This window comes from Condylura cristata, unplaced genomic scaffold, assembly GCF_000260355.1.
Source record: "Condylura cristata isolate star-nosed mole 26May11 unplaced genomic scaffold, ConCri1.0 scaffold00021, whole genome shotgun sequence".
Taxonomy (NCBI): domain Eukaryota; kingdom Metazoa; phylum Chordata; class Mammalia; order Eulipotyphla; family Talpidae; genus Condylura; species Condylura cristata.
Genome location: NW_004567122.1, coordinates 24,044,877 through 24,059,766, shown reverse-complemented (window position 1 = coordinate 24,059,766; position 14,890 = coordinate 24,044,877). Strand labels below are relative to the sequence as shown.

At 52.2% G+C, this 14,890-nt stretch overlaps 1 protein-coding gene across 7 annotated transcripts; it reads left to right on the top strand.

Annotated features, from left to right (window-relative positions):
* Nucleotides 1-480: 480 nt before the first annotated feature.
* Nucleotides 481-14,460, top strand: SEPT8 (septin 8). 7 transcript variants are annotated; one of them, XM_012727870.1, is made up of 9 exons: nucleotides 481-597; nucleotides 1,546-1,741; nucleotides 2,071-2,257; nucleotides 3,086-3,247; nucleotides 3,826-3,922; nucleotides 4,141-4,309; nucleotides 4,525-4,657; nucleotides 4,794-4,984; nucleotides 13,110-14,460. In XM_012727870.1, exons 2-9 carry the CDS (start codon nucleotides 1,575-1,577, stop codon nucleotides 13,273-13,275), a joined length of 1,272 nt encoding a protein of 423 aa, XP_012583324.1. In that variant the 5' UTR covers nucleotides 481-597; nucleotides 1,546-1,574; the 3' UTR covers nucleotides 13,276-14,460. The 7 variants fall into 7 exon arrangements, with proteins under 7 accessions (XP_012583324.1, XP_012583322.1, XP_004686766.1 ...); XM_012727868.1 differs by having other exon boundaries at nucleotides 482-597; nucleotides 2,077-2,257; XM_004686709.2 differs by lacking the exon at nucleotides 13,110-14,460 and adding an exon at nucleotides 7,572-9,997 and having other exon boundaries at nucleotides 482-597; nucleotides 2,077-2,257.
* The last annotated feature ends 430 nt before the right edge of the window (nucleotides 14,461-14,890 follow it).

The following is a 14,890-nucleotide window of genomic DNA, read 5'->3' as shown; positions in this document are numbered from 1 at the left end:
GACGCAGGAGATGCCCTCCTGGTGCACGAGTAGAAGGAGAGGCCAGACCCACCTCTCCGTCAGGGGAGGTTGGGACCTGTGGAGGGGCTGCAGGCTCGTGCACACTCTTCATTCTCGGCCTCTTGAAGCCATTGGGGTCCCCTCCTGAGTAAGAAGACAGGGGAGCCCTCCCGGACAGATGCCCCAGGTCCTGGGGCCATCTGCCAAGAAAGAGGAGATCCCCCCCAAGCCCATGCAAGTCCAGGTAGAACAGAGCTGTGGGCGAAAGTGCCTTTCCCAGCTGGTTTCAGGGGCCCTGAGGCCCACTGGGCTCCCTCTGTGGAAACGGCCGGGAGCTGAGCTCTGGAGCACTAGAGTTGTGTTCCAAGATCTGCTGAGAATTCAGACAAGATTGACTCAGGTTTAACCTCCCCCAGCTTGGCTGCTCTGTGCTGGGGCGGGGGTCTCACTGCCTCCCTCTGTTTCTCTCTTGGCAGAATGCAGAGCCACAGCCCCGGAGCCTCTCCCTGGGCGGCCATGTGGGCTTCGACAGTCTCCCTGACCAGCTGGTCAGTAAGTCGGTCACTCAGGGCTTCAGCTTCAACATCCTCTGTGTAGGTGAGTGCCCGTCCCTGCCAGGGGCAGCCTCAGACAGGGGGGTCACGGCCTTCTGGGAGATGGCCTCCTGTCGGTCAGGAGGAGGGGTCAGGATGAGGCTGTGGTAGCATCTCTGTGGAATCAAGGACAGAATTGGAGCCAGGCCCCAACTCAGAGTTGCCAGTGACAAGTAAACAGGATTAGGCATGTGAAAGTGCTTTGTAAGCTGTTTATCACGGAGGTTTGTTTGTTTATTTAAAAAAACATTTACTCCTGGTTCCTACTATGTGTCAAGAACACTGGTAAACAGAACTCTCCCTCCAGCACAGTAGAATGTAGTCCCAGCTCCAGCACACACCTGAGCAAATACAGCCCCAAACAGGGAGGCCCTGGGGATCCCTGTACCTCAGGACCTGGGGCTCCCAGAGGACCACAAAGAGCTGTCAGTGTCTCCACAGGGGGCCCAGCTCTGGCACCTGCAGGCTGTGGATAGTCCTTGGGAAGCGGCCGACCCTCAGCCCCCACCAGCACACACACACATGTACTAGTGTGAGGTGCTGGGACTGCCTAGGGTAGGCAGGCGGAGACACTGGGCATGTCAGACTGGTCCTGGAGAGCTTGCGTCCCGGACCGCGGCAGGCTCTGTATTTGGGGACTGGGCCCCACTGACAGCAGCCATGGGCCAGGGGTGTCCTCACCAATGCCTGGCTCTACTGCTTCCCCACTGTGAGGCTTCCACACACCTCACCGGCCACATGTCATATCCAAGTTGGTCCTCTGGTTCTTTCTTCCACACATTCAGGACCTCTGAGAGGGATGGCTCCTGGGAATGGGACGACGAGGGAGGGAATGGGAGACCTGGCCGTCCCTCCTGTATGGAGTCCGAGAGTGCTGAACCCCATCCAGCCAACAGCAGGGATGGCCCCACCTCCAGCCCTGACACCGCCTCCCCCGCTCCCTGCTTCCCAGGGGAGACTGGCATCGGCAAGTCCACACTGATGAACACGCTCTTCAACACCACCTTCGAGACAGAGGAAGCCAGTCACCATGAGGAATGTGTGCGCTTGCGGCCACAGACCTACAACCTCCAAGAGAGCAACGTGCACCTCAAGCTGACCATCGTGGACGCCGTGGGCTTCGGGGATCAGATCAATAAGGACGAGAGGCAAGAGGCGGGAAGGGCGGCCAGGCTCATGCCACCCACCTGTTGGTCTTGCTTCTAAGGCTGCCCGAGATCTGTTATTCCAGGCTGTCCCTGTTGGGTGCCGGGACCATAAGGACCAGGGGAGGGCCTCTGTGTCCGGGTGGGGGGTAGCTGAGCCCCCGAGGGCCCCTGTTGGGTGAGGAGCTGGGGTCAGCCTGCACCCGGGCAGGGACCCCCATGCAGAAGCTGTTTACTCCCAAGGAGGGAAGACTGCTGGGCCGTCGGGCTGGGACCCGAGCCCCCATGGTGTGCTCAGCCACCTGCCTCCTCGGTGACGGAGCTGTTTGTAGTTACAGGCCCATCGTCGACTACATTGATGCGCAGTTTGAAAACTACCTGCAGGAGGAGCTGAAGATCCGCCGCTCGCTCTTCGACTACCATGACACGAGGATCCATGTCTGCCTCTACTTCATTACGCCCACGGGGCACTCCCTCAAGTCCCTGGATCTGGTGACCATGAAGAAACTGGACAGCAAAGTACGACGCACCTCTCACCCCGAGCGCCAGGGGCCCCATCGTCCTCCACGAGGCGGGTGTGGGAGGCTGCAGCCACTGGCTGCTGCAGTCCGGGCCCTCTGCTGGCTGGGCGCCGCCCCTTGCCTCTGTCCCTTCCTCCCAGGCTGCCATTGCTCTGGGCACTCTCTCCACCCCTGCCCCTGGGGTCTGGCCCTTGGCCCCTCTCCGTCTCCAGCCGACCCCCAGCCCACACCGCCACCCCTCTCCCTGGAGCATCCTGCTCCCCACCTCGGCCTCTTCTCTGCTCATTTCCTTTCCCTAGTCCCTAGTTCCTCTGTTTCCTTCATTTCTCTTGGCACCTTCCTGTGCCCACTGGGTTGGAGAGAGGTGAAGCCCAGCACTGGAATGTGAATGAGGAGTGACGTGGGGACTGTGGGGAGGGTGTGTGGCCCACAGCCCCTTGTCCGGGGCGCCCCCACCTCAGGAGTTAGTTTCCACTGTGTAACGTGGAATAACCTTTCCCTGGGAGATGCTGAAGTCTTCCTGTGACTGCTGCTGCTGAGTCTCCTGCCCAGCTTATGGAGGTCCTGGGCCCTGCCACCTGCAATTAGGCCCTAGTTAGGCTTCAGAACTCTGGCTCATGGCCGGGTGGGCCTAGACGGGGGGTCTTTGGGACCGGGTGGTGGTGTGAGGAGCCAGGGTGTGAGCAGTTGGCCAAAGTCATGAGTCGCCACAGCTGGGACTACCCATGAAAGCAGCTCCAACTCTTTGGCTTCCTGCTCCTCGGCCCAGATGGGTGACAGTCAGGGAGCAACTTATCTGCTGCCGCCTCTCCCCTCACCCTGGCAGGTGAACATTATTCCCATCATCGCCAAGGCTGACACCATCTCCAAGAGTGAGCTTCACAAGTTCAAGATCAAGATCATGGGCGAGCTGGTCAGCAATGGGGTCCAGATCTACCAGTTTCCCACCGACGACGAGGCCGTCGCAGAAATTAACGCCGTCATGAATGTGAGCATTGGGCAAGGGCCTCTGGGCTCTGGGGCCAGCGGCCTCGTAGCTGGCACAGAGCTGCCACAGCCCCCAGAGACCCTCATTCCGCAGGATCCAGCCGTAGCTTCTCCAGGATAGATGTGTGGGGCTCTGGGAGCCGGCGAAGCCTATGTCCTGTGCACATGGGAAGGGAGGAAGCGGGCACTGGGCTTGCACTGGGGCTCCCCTGGACTTAATCTCACAAGATACGGACTCAAGGTGCTGCCCCAACACCTGTAGGAGTGAACAGGTGTGATGCCGAGGGCTGGGGACTGAGAAGAGAGTCAGCCCCTCAGGTCCTTCGAAGGAGCTTAGAGTGGCCCGTGGGTGGCCCAAGCACTGAGAGAACACCAACAGTAGGCAGGGTGCTTCTTTGTTCTTCGCATTCCTCACCCTTCTGACTGGAGGATCCTGGATATTTCTCTAGGAAGAGAGCATCTGGCCAGGCCTTGATTCGGTCTGTGCTGCCGCTTCCTGGGGCCCAGGGGCAGCAAGGGAAGTTTTGTCCGTAAGCCTGTGTCAGCTCAGTGCTCACGTGCCCTTGGGGCCCTTTCCAGGCACACCTGCCCTTTGCAGTAGTGGGCAGCACCGAGGAGGTGAAGGTGGGGAACAAGCTGGTCCGAGCACGGCAGTACCCTTGGGGCGTGGTGCAGGGTGAGTGTGGTGGGGAGACCGCCGCCTTGGCGGGGAGCCCTGCTCAGTCCCTTACCCTGCTCTGCTGCCTGTGACCCCGGTCCTGTGTGCTCCCTGTGCCCAGCTGTTGCTTGTTCTGCCTCTGAAGTCTGCCTCGAGCTCTCCGGCCACTGCTTGTGCCCTGTCCCCCTGTGCCCATCTGTGTGCCTGCCTGATGCCCCACGCGCCTCTGCTTTCAGTGGAGAATGAGAACCACTGCGACTTCGTCAAGCTCCGGGAGATGCTGATCCGGGTGAACATGGAGGACCTCCGTGAACAGACTCACAGCCGACACTACGAGCTGTACCGGCGCTGCAAGTTGGAGGAGATGGGCTTCCAGGACAGCGACGGTGACAGCCAACCCTTCAGGTGACAGCCTGCGCAGGGAGTGAGCCTGTCTTCACAGCTCAGCCTGACCCGCCATGCTGGCATCTGCTTCTAGGGTCTTGTGGGCCAGGGAGAGAGGCTGCTGGGAGCCCGGCTTTTGCTTATCCCCAGCGCCCACCTGATTCTGCTTCTCCGGCTCTGCTCCATCCTATCCGGCTTAAATCCCACTCTGGCCTCTTTTCTCTGGGTCTGCACAGCCTGCAAGAGACATACGAGGCCAAGAGGAAGGAGTTTCTGAATGAGCTGCAGCGGAAGGAAGAAGAGATGAGGCAGATGTTTGTCAACAAAGTGAAGGAGACTGAGCTGGAGTTGAAGGAGAAGGAAAGGGAGGTGAGTGTGGGCTTGGGGTCCAAGGTGACGCCAGGTGAGAGGGCAGGGCTGGCCCAGTGGGGGAGTCTGGGGGGGCAGTGCTGGGTCCCTTCCCTGCCCACCCAGGAGCCTGGGCTCCCCCCGCTTCTGCTCCCAGCTTCACGAGAAGTTTGAGCACCTAAAGCGGATCCATCAGGAGGAGAAGCGCAAGGTGGAGGAAAAACGCCGAGAGCTGGAGGAGGAGACCAGCGCCTTCACGCGCAGGAAGGCCGCTGTGGAGGCTCTGCAGTCTCAGGCCTTGCATGCCACCTCGCAGCAGCCCCTGCGGAAGGACAAGGACCGGAAGAAGTAGGTGCTGGGGCCTGCCGGGCACTGCACTGGCTCCCTGGGTGGTCACTGCCGGGCTCCGCTCCTGTCCGCTCTTGCTCTCACTCACTCTTGTTGCTCACCCCCTCCCACCGTCTGCCACTTGTGTTTTCTCATTCTCACTTGCATTCTGGCATACCTTCTTTTTCTTTCACAAGTAATCTTGCCATCTTTCGTTCTGGGTCTCTCCTCTTGTATCTGCGTGCTTTCTCGAGCACAGGTAATATCCTCTCTCTCTCAGGCCCCCTCGTAGCTGGTATGGTAAAGACTGGGCCACCAGGCGTAGGCTGACCCTCAGGAATATGTGGGGGTTTCAGGAAAGGTCTTTTCAGAACAGGAGAGAGACGGGACCTGCGAATGTCAGCATTTCCAGGCAGTTTGCCAGAGCTCCTGTTTCTCCTGGGACAGCAGTGGCATGTCCCCTTCGGTCTCCAAGGCAGTGGGTGGGGCTCAAACTGGCTGGCGGGTGGTCGCTGAGACAGCAGACGTGGCCCTTTTAGTACTGACCACTGCACACTCTGAACTCTGGTTGCCCAAAGGAAGGACAGCAGCTCCCTGCTGAGTCTCTGTGGGTCCTGCCAGGGAGAGGCGCTGCTCAGCCAGAATTGCGGCTGAAGTGGGTCCTCTGGAGAACAGACCAGGAGAGGCCAGAGCAGGGCAGGGAGGCTTTTTCACCTCCAGGGGTGCAGTCAGCTTATTGGCCAGGTGGGGGCAACTCTGAGTCACTTCTTGTGTTTCACACTCCCTGCTGGAGCCCAGATTCCCTGACTACCTGGGAACCTCCTTTCCCTGCCTGCTTCACCCAGTGCTCACATCAGGGCACACTGTGGAGAGCTCATCACTCCTGGCCTTTGTCAGCTGCCTCCTTCTCTGGCCAACCTAGAACTCAGCAGGATGCCCCATTCTTGAATGCCCACTTCCTCCTGGAATGTGTGTAACCAGGTCCTTGCTTCTTTGGTGGCTGTGCTTAGGGGCCAAGCTGTCCTTAGCTAGCCGTGGTCCTGGGATGCTGCTTCTGCTCCATCCCGCCAGTATTTCACTTCCTAACACATGCACTCTCGTGCATGCACATAAACTGCCTTTCTCACCTGCCCTGTCACAGTGTCAGGCACCTCTACCAACATGCACAGTCCCTAAGACATACACTGAGGCACAGACACACCTAAGGAAAAGAAGCAGAAAGGACTTTCCCCTGGGGGAGACCTGAGGTGGGAGGGGGGGCAGGTGGGGAGGGGGAAACCAGGCATTTAAGAATTAGGTGCCGGCTCTCATTCCTAAGGCCTGTCCTCTGCTTTGGGACACAGCCTCCCCCTTTGTGTAGTCTGCCTCGTTCTGGTGACTGGTGTCCCCACAGTAGCTGCAGGCATTGCTGGGATAAAGGAGGCCCCGCCTGTCCCCAGAGAGGACCCCAGCCCTCTCTACCCCTCATTCACGTGAATTTCCCCTTTGCCTTGCATTTGCTTCCAGCCCTGGTCCCATGTCCAGCTCTTGGCTTGGTGAGTGTGGGGCTCTGTGAATTGGAACCTGTGTGGGTTTGGAGCTAGTGGCTCAGAAATCTGGTTTCTTCTAAAAGGGGGCTCTGTGGGAAGATGGTCCAAGTCCTGGCATCCTAAGAGACTTGCTGGTTCCCTGCCACTTTGGTGAGGCCTCTTGTCAGAGAAAAGGCAGCCAGGGTCCCTCAGGGAATAAACTGTGGGGAAATCAGTAAGGAAGTAAACTGGAGGACTTGTAACCAGGTGAGGGGTGGGGGGCAGGGCTGGCTGCCGGCGACTGCAAGGGGCACTGGTTACAGCTGTCAGAGGTGGTCCCCCTGCTTTTCCCACATGGCTTGGACAACAGGTCTTTTCTATTTGCTGGACATGCCAGAAAGCTTCAGTCAGTTTGGCTTCGGGAGAGAAACCTCTCTTCCCATCTTCTGGTGGCGGCCAGGAGTGAACCAGGTGGGGTGGCTGTGGATTGCCCATTTTCCTGCCCTGGTTGGGGAAGTGGGGTGAAGTCATAAGTGCGTTTTGGAGGCTGGGCTATCTTTTCCATGCCCATTTAGTGGCTTCTATTGGTTGTACTCATTTTTACGTTTTAATGCATTTTGGCAAAATTGCTTCCAAATCAGACCTTGACCCTCAGCCTGGACCTCACAAACCCAAACAAATTCTCTACTCTACTCCTGTCACAAATACCAAACTGACTGTACTTCCCCAGTGTCCATCGCTGTCTTTTGCTTCTGTTTGATTTGGTAGTCTGTGTATCTTTTAATGTGTCTATTTTTGTTTTGTTTGTTTTATTTTTATTTTTCAGTTAACGCACGCACAGGCTTAACTGTCAAGAGCGGACTGTAGACTTTCATGTGTTAAGTTGCTTGAGTTACACCTTGTGACCCTTCTCCCATACATGGTGTGAGGACCGACTGGGAGCTGGTACAGACAGACGCCAGTGTTTACAGCCTTGCTTGGCCCCTTTCCCACCCCAGGCTGCCCCAGGCCTGGGGGCTCTGGGGTCTCCCCTTTCTATGCAAACACAGTCAAAGCCATGAATGCTGGAATCCAAAACTGATGAGGTTTATTTTTTTCAGAGCCAGTGGCTGGTCTTCCATTTACAGTGTCACTATCCCCTGATGGAGCAGTTCTGTGATACTCTAACCGAGGCCCTGCGGGGACGCTGGGAGACAGCGTACGTGCGTGTCGTAGGTGTGGCCTCGCGGTCTGGTATACGTGCTGCGAAATTTGCCCAGTTTCCCATCTTTTTAAGTTTTTTCTAACCGAGAGCTCGAGTTCAATAACAACTTTTAAAACACTTCTAAATTTTTATTTGGCATAAGCATAAAGACAAATAATATCCTCTCCCATTATTTTCAGCAGTAACACAAAGTCCCTGATTTTTACAAACTAAAACTATCTCTAAACCTTTCTTCTGTATCAAGTACCCTTATAATATACAGGGAGAGGTGGGGAATAAACATCCTGTAATGACAGTGTTTGGAATTTCTTTACGGATGGAAGTTGAACATGAACGAGACCTCCTCCAGTGTTTTTACTGTGAATGTAAATGGAACAGCAGCCCAAAGCCTGTCTGTGTGCCTCCAGGTGCTATCTGTAAACAGGGACCACCGCCATGTGTGTTAAGTGTTTGACTCCAACTAAGGCACCCCCCTTCTTCCCTCCATTTTCTGAATGCACAGAGGACTCAGCTGGGAAAGGTTTTCAGCAGGTCATTGTTTGCTTTCTCATAGCTGAATCACAGGGCAAAGACAGAAAGTGTCTGATGTATATGGACAAGTTAAGGAGGGAAAAAAAAGTCTGCAAAGAAGCTTTTCCCTTTGACTGCATTCTTAAGGGAAACATTTGAAGAAAGTCCAAGCAGCATTGATTCTTCCATGTTCTCGCTGGTTTGCAAGCCATGGAGAGGGTAGAATATATGGCCTGGTAAATGAATCAATGAGAAGATTTCATAGACTATCGATGGTGCTCTGTGCTAAAGTAGGCTACAGAGTAACTCACGGCCCTGCCCTCAAGGAGCTCACAGTCTAGTGCACTTTCTATCAGAAACCCGAGGAAGCTACGCTCACTTATTGTTGGATTAGTGGTGTGTTCTTGGTGTCCTCCATCTTCCTTCCTGTCTTCCCTCCTTCTCCCTTGACCTGCTTCATTGATTTCCAGGGCCAAGTCCTGCTTACACCCATTCTCCTGAGATTTATTTCATTCATAGGAAGGTGGCAAGTGTGCTGTGTGTGTCTGCTGAGGCATCACCAGCAAAAGGCAGCCCTTACACATGAGAGCCTCTTTGTTAAGGCTTTGTTAAGGCTCAAAGTGAAAATCCTCTAGGTGTTATCCAGGAGGAGGGCTGGATCCAGATTTTGAGGGGTTGAAAGCTTGAACTCCTTGAAAAACCTTCAAGAAAAAAATATGAACATAAAATTAGATACTGGATCTTGGAAGGGACCCTGAGATTAAGGTTCATTAGCCTCACAGTAGATCCCCTCTGGTTGTGACTGATAGCCAGTGCTCTGGTATGGGAATCCAGAACGGCAGGCCAGCATCTCCGAGGCAGATGTGGGCTGGGGCTGGATTGTCTCTAGGGTAATTATGTGTCAGAAATTGTACTCACTTGGGTCAAAGTATAACCTGTTACAGGGTCTCTTGACTAATGTGTCTCCAAAGATGTGGTTCAGTGACCCAGCACGATCACTAGTTACATGAGAAATGAGGATTCCGGTTCAGGGGCCAGCCGGGGGACCACGGGATGGAAAGATTCCACCGCAGCCTGAGGCCACCCCTTGGAGGCACAGGAAGGCCAGAATGGTGGCTGGTTACTTCTCTGCAGGCCCAAGGCTTCCCAGCATCCCTGGGGAGACCTGCCATCACTTTCTAGGGTCTCCTCCGTTTCAGTGTGTCTCACCAAAATTCTCTCCCTGTGCTGTTTTGTTTGCAATTTTGTCATAACTACCTGAGCCCAAATCACTCCTCGGGGCACAAGGTGACTTAAAACTTGCCAGTATTTAGCAAGCTGCCCCTCACACATGACCTATCTGCAGGATCTGATCCACTTCTCCTTTTTTTCCCCCTCAGTATCATGTTTATTATTAGGGTTGTCGATGGAGTCATGTTACATGTACTGCCATGTCTACCGTGTTTATTTTGGGTAGAGTCACCATGTAATTTATTGTCCAGACTCAAACTTTGGAGAGTGATAGGAGATGCTGTTAATAATTATTCTAAATAGACAGGTCAAACCAGACCTTCTCAGGCAAATCAGGATGTTTTGTCTCCTTAGTCCTGAGTGACCTGAATGTAGGTAGTTTGTAATTGTGCAGATGGATTGAATATGTACATACATGTCTGTGTGGGTGTTCCCTGTTAAAGGGGGCTCATTACTGGATAAGAGGCCTGAAGGAAGTGTGGCTTGCTAATATGTTACGTTACCATGCTTTTCTAAAACTGCTTCACTGTTAATTCATTTATTCCACTCATTGATTGTTTTTGTTCCTTTTCATTCACTTTGTATACTCTTTTTTTTTTTTCATTAAATTTTGCATTTATTTTGAGTTTTTGTCGTGTCTTTTTTGGGTAGTAGCTTTTCTGATTTAACATGTGTTCTAGCCTATTAATCTGCTACCACTGTGGTAAAATGTAGCTTTTCTGTGAACTTTGGGGGTTGATCATCTTCTATAGGAATTGTTTTTATAATAAATATTTCTGTGGGCATTAGTGCAAGACTTTTTAGTAGACTTGGGACAGAGGAAAAGGGTCACAGATAGAAAAGAGGAGATACAGCTAATTTGTGAATTGTTATTAGGCAAATGGGTGCAGGACACGAGAGAAAGCAAACCCTGCTCTTGAGTTTACATCCCCGTAGAGGCAATACGGCACGGGAAAACTAATATTTGAGTTCTTGTGTGCGGGCATTGTTCTAAAGTGCATGACGTGCATTAATCCCTCTCATCTTCATAATCTATTATTAAGTACCGTTCTCTTCATTTTACATGCAACGCACAGAGGTTTAACAATCACCCACACATTAGGTCACACAGTTTATTGGAGGAATTGGGATTTGATATTTGCATCTGTAGTCTGTACTCCTATTTCCTGAACTACAGCTGCTTCTTGGCAGCCCCATGGGATGAAGGGGGAACCATGGAAATGTAGCCAGTATCACAGTGTGGCTTCTCACAGTGGGCCGGTTACCAGAGATGGTTTTGCAGGCCTGGGTTGCGCCGACAGAAGGCAGGCATTTGGTTGAAGAAGAGCAAACGGCTGGTGGAGCTTACAGGTCCCTTTGCTGAGATGCTGTCTCTATTGGGCATTAGCCAGCTCCTCTCTGGGAAGATGGGTATGAGCTGGGGACTAGGGATGGGAACTCACAGCCCACTGGGAAGACTGTAGACATCCCCACTGCGGGTATAGCTCATCCCACGGGGATGCACGAAGAGCATCAAACTCTTGTCCTGCTTTGAAGGACAGAGACTCAGGAAGCCTCAGGAGAAGAGCCTCTCTGGAGGAGGGAACAACACTGTAGAACCTGGCTCACCCCTCTGGGGTAATAAAGTCCTGACGAGTGTAAGGTCTTAACCAGATTGGGGCTGGTAGCATCAACTTGGGACTCAGCTTACTGCTTGGCTAAGAAGAGCAAAGAGCTGTAATTCCTCATTGTCAGAGACCGCTGCACTGGTGTGGGCCTGCACTATGACCCTCAGAGCTCAGTCACAGTGGAAAGGAAAAGGGGCGTAGGAGGCTCTAGGCAGGCCCAGAGGCTGGCCTTCAGTCTGTGTGGGACGGGGGAGCCAGGCCATGCTATTCCCAGTATAATTGACTCACTGCAATCCGGGTACTATACATAGTGTACATGATATCAGTACATGTAGCAAAATGCAAACTGCTGAAGGGGCTAAAATACCTAGCAAATGTGCATCAAGAAAATGTCAGGAATGGTCTTGGTTCCTTAATACAGTCATGGTTTAGTATACCTGGTCCCTGGCCACTTTGCACTGACTAGCAGATCATACTCCCAGTTACAACAAACGGTTCTCAGTGGAAAGGTTTCACAAACCACGTCTAAGTGTGTGGCTCAGTGATTCCTATCCCTTTACCACTTACACAGCTCCAGCTGGCAGAGCTGCCAGCTGGGCTGCACTGCTCAGAGAATGGCTCTATAGTGTCACAACTTCAGAGAGGCAGCTGGCGTCTCCCCACAGCCATGCTAGCGGCCTCCTCCACCGCCTGGCAGGGCAGTGGCTGGAGAAGGCTCCGTCGCAGAACCTTCTCATCTCAACAGAAAGCTCTCAGAATGTGCCTCCCCATCACAGGGGTCGCCTTGCAATACCATTCAGGACTGGAATAATTTCTCTCGCTGGGCTAATAGATGACTTTGCTAAAGAAACCAAAGAAAAACAAGCTTACAGCTTGATCTAATGACCGTGTATTAAAGCATACTTTATAAGCCTGCCCCCTGTGAAGAAGATGCAAGTGATGGCCATGTCCACATAGGTATATCTGGAGAGACTGTCCATTTCCGCTGTGCAGGCAGGGTTGCTGGGCCCTGAAGGCAGGGTTGCTGGGCCCGCTGTGCAGGCAGGGTTGCTGGGCCCTGAAGCTAGTCCCAGCCCATCCACCCGAAGGTGGTCTACCTTTGGCCTCCAGCTTTCTTAGGGACCAATACAAGCCCCTGCTGGATAAGGAAGGAAGGTCAAGCTTCAGTACGAGCTTTCTTTCATTCTCTGGTCTCAGGCCTGGCAAAGTTGGGATCTGTCAGGCTGCTCTTAATCTAGTGATCTTGCCTTTGCTCCCTTATTTTCTTCTAAGGACTTGCCTTTTTTCTTTTCTTTTTTTTTCAGTTGCTCTTCCAGGGCCACTTTTTTTTTTTTTTACAGGATTCATAAAGCCTAGAGTTTGGAGGAGTTCAAGCAAGGAGGAGCTACCATTATACTCTGAAGGGCACTGGGGCAGGGGTGCAGAGGCTGGCAGGTAAAATAGGAAGTTGTGCAGGAGGATGACTATACACTTCTCAGCTGCTGCTCTATAAGTTCCTTGCAGCTGAACTGTTCAGTTTTGACCTGTGATTAGAACAGAGTGGTTATCCTTGAGGCAAAGTCATTTTACATTGCAAAGAATGAGCCATAGAGTGCCCAAATATTAGCATGGAGCAACTTCCTCGAGGTCCAAGCACCCAACATAGAACCATTAACCCCACCATTTCAGGGACATCCATTCCTAACCTATAAAACAGTCACTGCTCTAACTCTGCATTCCATCCTACCCCTCCCTCCTGATTGATTCTGGCCCCCCAGTGCCTGCTACCATATATTCATCTACAGGGTGAGGGGTCTGCAATGTTAAGTACAGGATTGCTTGCTCCTGAACAGGGCATGTCTCCCCATCTTTCTGGCTGAAAAGAGAAGTCTCTCACTGTAGCAGAGACCACCCCAGATCATCCTGTGATGGAAACATGTGGCCCTTGCTCTGGTCCAGAGGGCATGCCAGGCGTGGGAAACCTGTACTAAGGCAGACCCTTCACACAGTCATCATGCTGGAGCATGCTGGGGCAAGAGTGTCAGCTTAAAGGGCAAACCTGAGATCCTGGTGGGGGCAAAGTTGATATCTACCTGTGCTTTCTTTAGCAGATCAGATATAGGCGCACAGCAGTCGGGCATGAGCCTCTCCAACTCTAAGGTGATGATGACCAAGGCCAGTGTGGAGCCCTTGAACTGCAGCACCTGGTGGCCCGCCATACAGTGCTGCAGCTGCCTGGTCAGGGATTCGACGTGGAGGGAAGGATTCCTCTGAGGCAGCAGCTCCATCCCTTGGGGCCAGTCCAGGACCACCAGGGCGTGGAACTGGAGACCGTGGTTTTTAATGTCAGAACAGAAAACCCCATCCTTTTCATATCTCAGTGACCAGAAGTGCAAACAATTTAAATTTCCATCAGGGAACATCAAATGTTGCCCAACCCTTCCCATTCCCATCCACGGCCCCACAGGGGACTTGAGACTTTACCCCCAGTCTGTGGCCAAGTTGAGCTTCAACCTTGGAGAGAAAGAAATGAGTTGCCTTTGTGACATGGCCCTTATGAGCCTAAAGTACCTAGATGACAATGTTTCATTTCTGAAAAACAGAAGTATACAATTCAAGATTAAGATAGTAGAAAAGTTACTTGTATCTACCAGACAAGAGAAGAAACTCTGCAACTTGGCCACAGTGGCCAGTTTTCACTATGAAACAGCCTTTCAGTGATTTAATCTTCATGCTTCATAACAGACCAAAACCCCATGACATTTCCACAGTGCATAATTTTGCCTTACTAACCGAATCATATCAGAAGGATGATCATCACTCCCCAACTAAAACAAGTACAGACTAATAAGACATTTTTTTAAGTGCCAGATCAATATGGTCTAAAGCCTCAAGGATTGTGTGTAGGTGAATAAAGACAGCTAAGTGAATGTGTGTAAAGTGTAGAAAAGCAGACAGCTTTTTATGTACAGTATTCATAGAATGGAAAGCTAAATATTTTTGCAGTGTGTATTTAAAAGAGAAACTAACCATAATAGTGCCGTCTACAAATCTTTGTAGTTATTTTGATGTTCTTTAAAGTAGGAGTCTGGTGGAACTGTGTTGGATTTAAGATACATTTTCACTCTTCTGTATGTCGTGAGCCTCGTGGGTCACCTCCCTGTGGTGCATGGGCCGGGATGTGTGCACGCCTGTGCTTAGCTGTCCTGTGTTGTGATCAGCTGTTCCAAAGGCAAAAATGAGTCCAGGGTAGACTCTGCAAACTTCTACTTACTGTGGTTAAGAAGCCCAGCGGCGTCCCGATATAGAGGTCCCAGTGCAGTTTGTCCAAAATAGCCAGCTCCATCCTCAGCAGCTCACCTGGAGTATACTTCGAGCCATAGTGCTTTATGAAGTCTTTTACGTGTGGAATTACCTGTAAAAAAGAAAATAAAAAGGCCAAAGCCCTATATCATGTTATGGAAGCTTCTGTTTTCTTATCCATGGGGACTGGGCATCATGACCTTAGAAGAGTTATCTTCCAATGGTCTGCCACAGAAATTCTTCTGAAAGAAAAAAAGAAGCAAACAAATCTTGGCTCTCTTTGGGTCGTTGTGGCAATGTGTAGTGAATGTCACGTGGTCACCCTCTGCATCAGGTATTTTATTTTAAAGATTTATTTATTTATACATACAAGAACTGAGGTGTAGGCCAGAGGTGCAAGGATTCACCAGAGACAGAGGAGAACAGGCAGATCTACTGCTGAGGGGAGCAGTGGGCAGGTCAGGAGAGGTCTGCTGCTCCATGTGGGTCACCTCCCTGACTGGGGATCGAACTCAGGCCACAGTGGCCAGAAATCATGATTCAGTGGCTAGTGATAGCTTGATAGGTCTGAGACTTAAACCCTGTG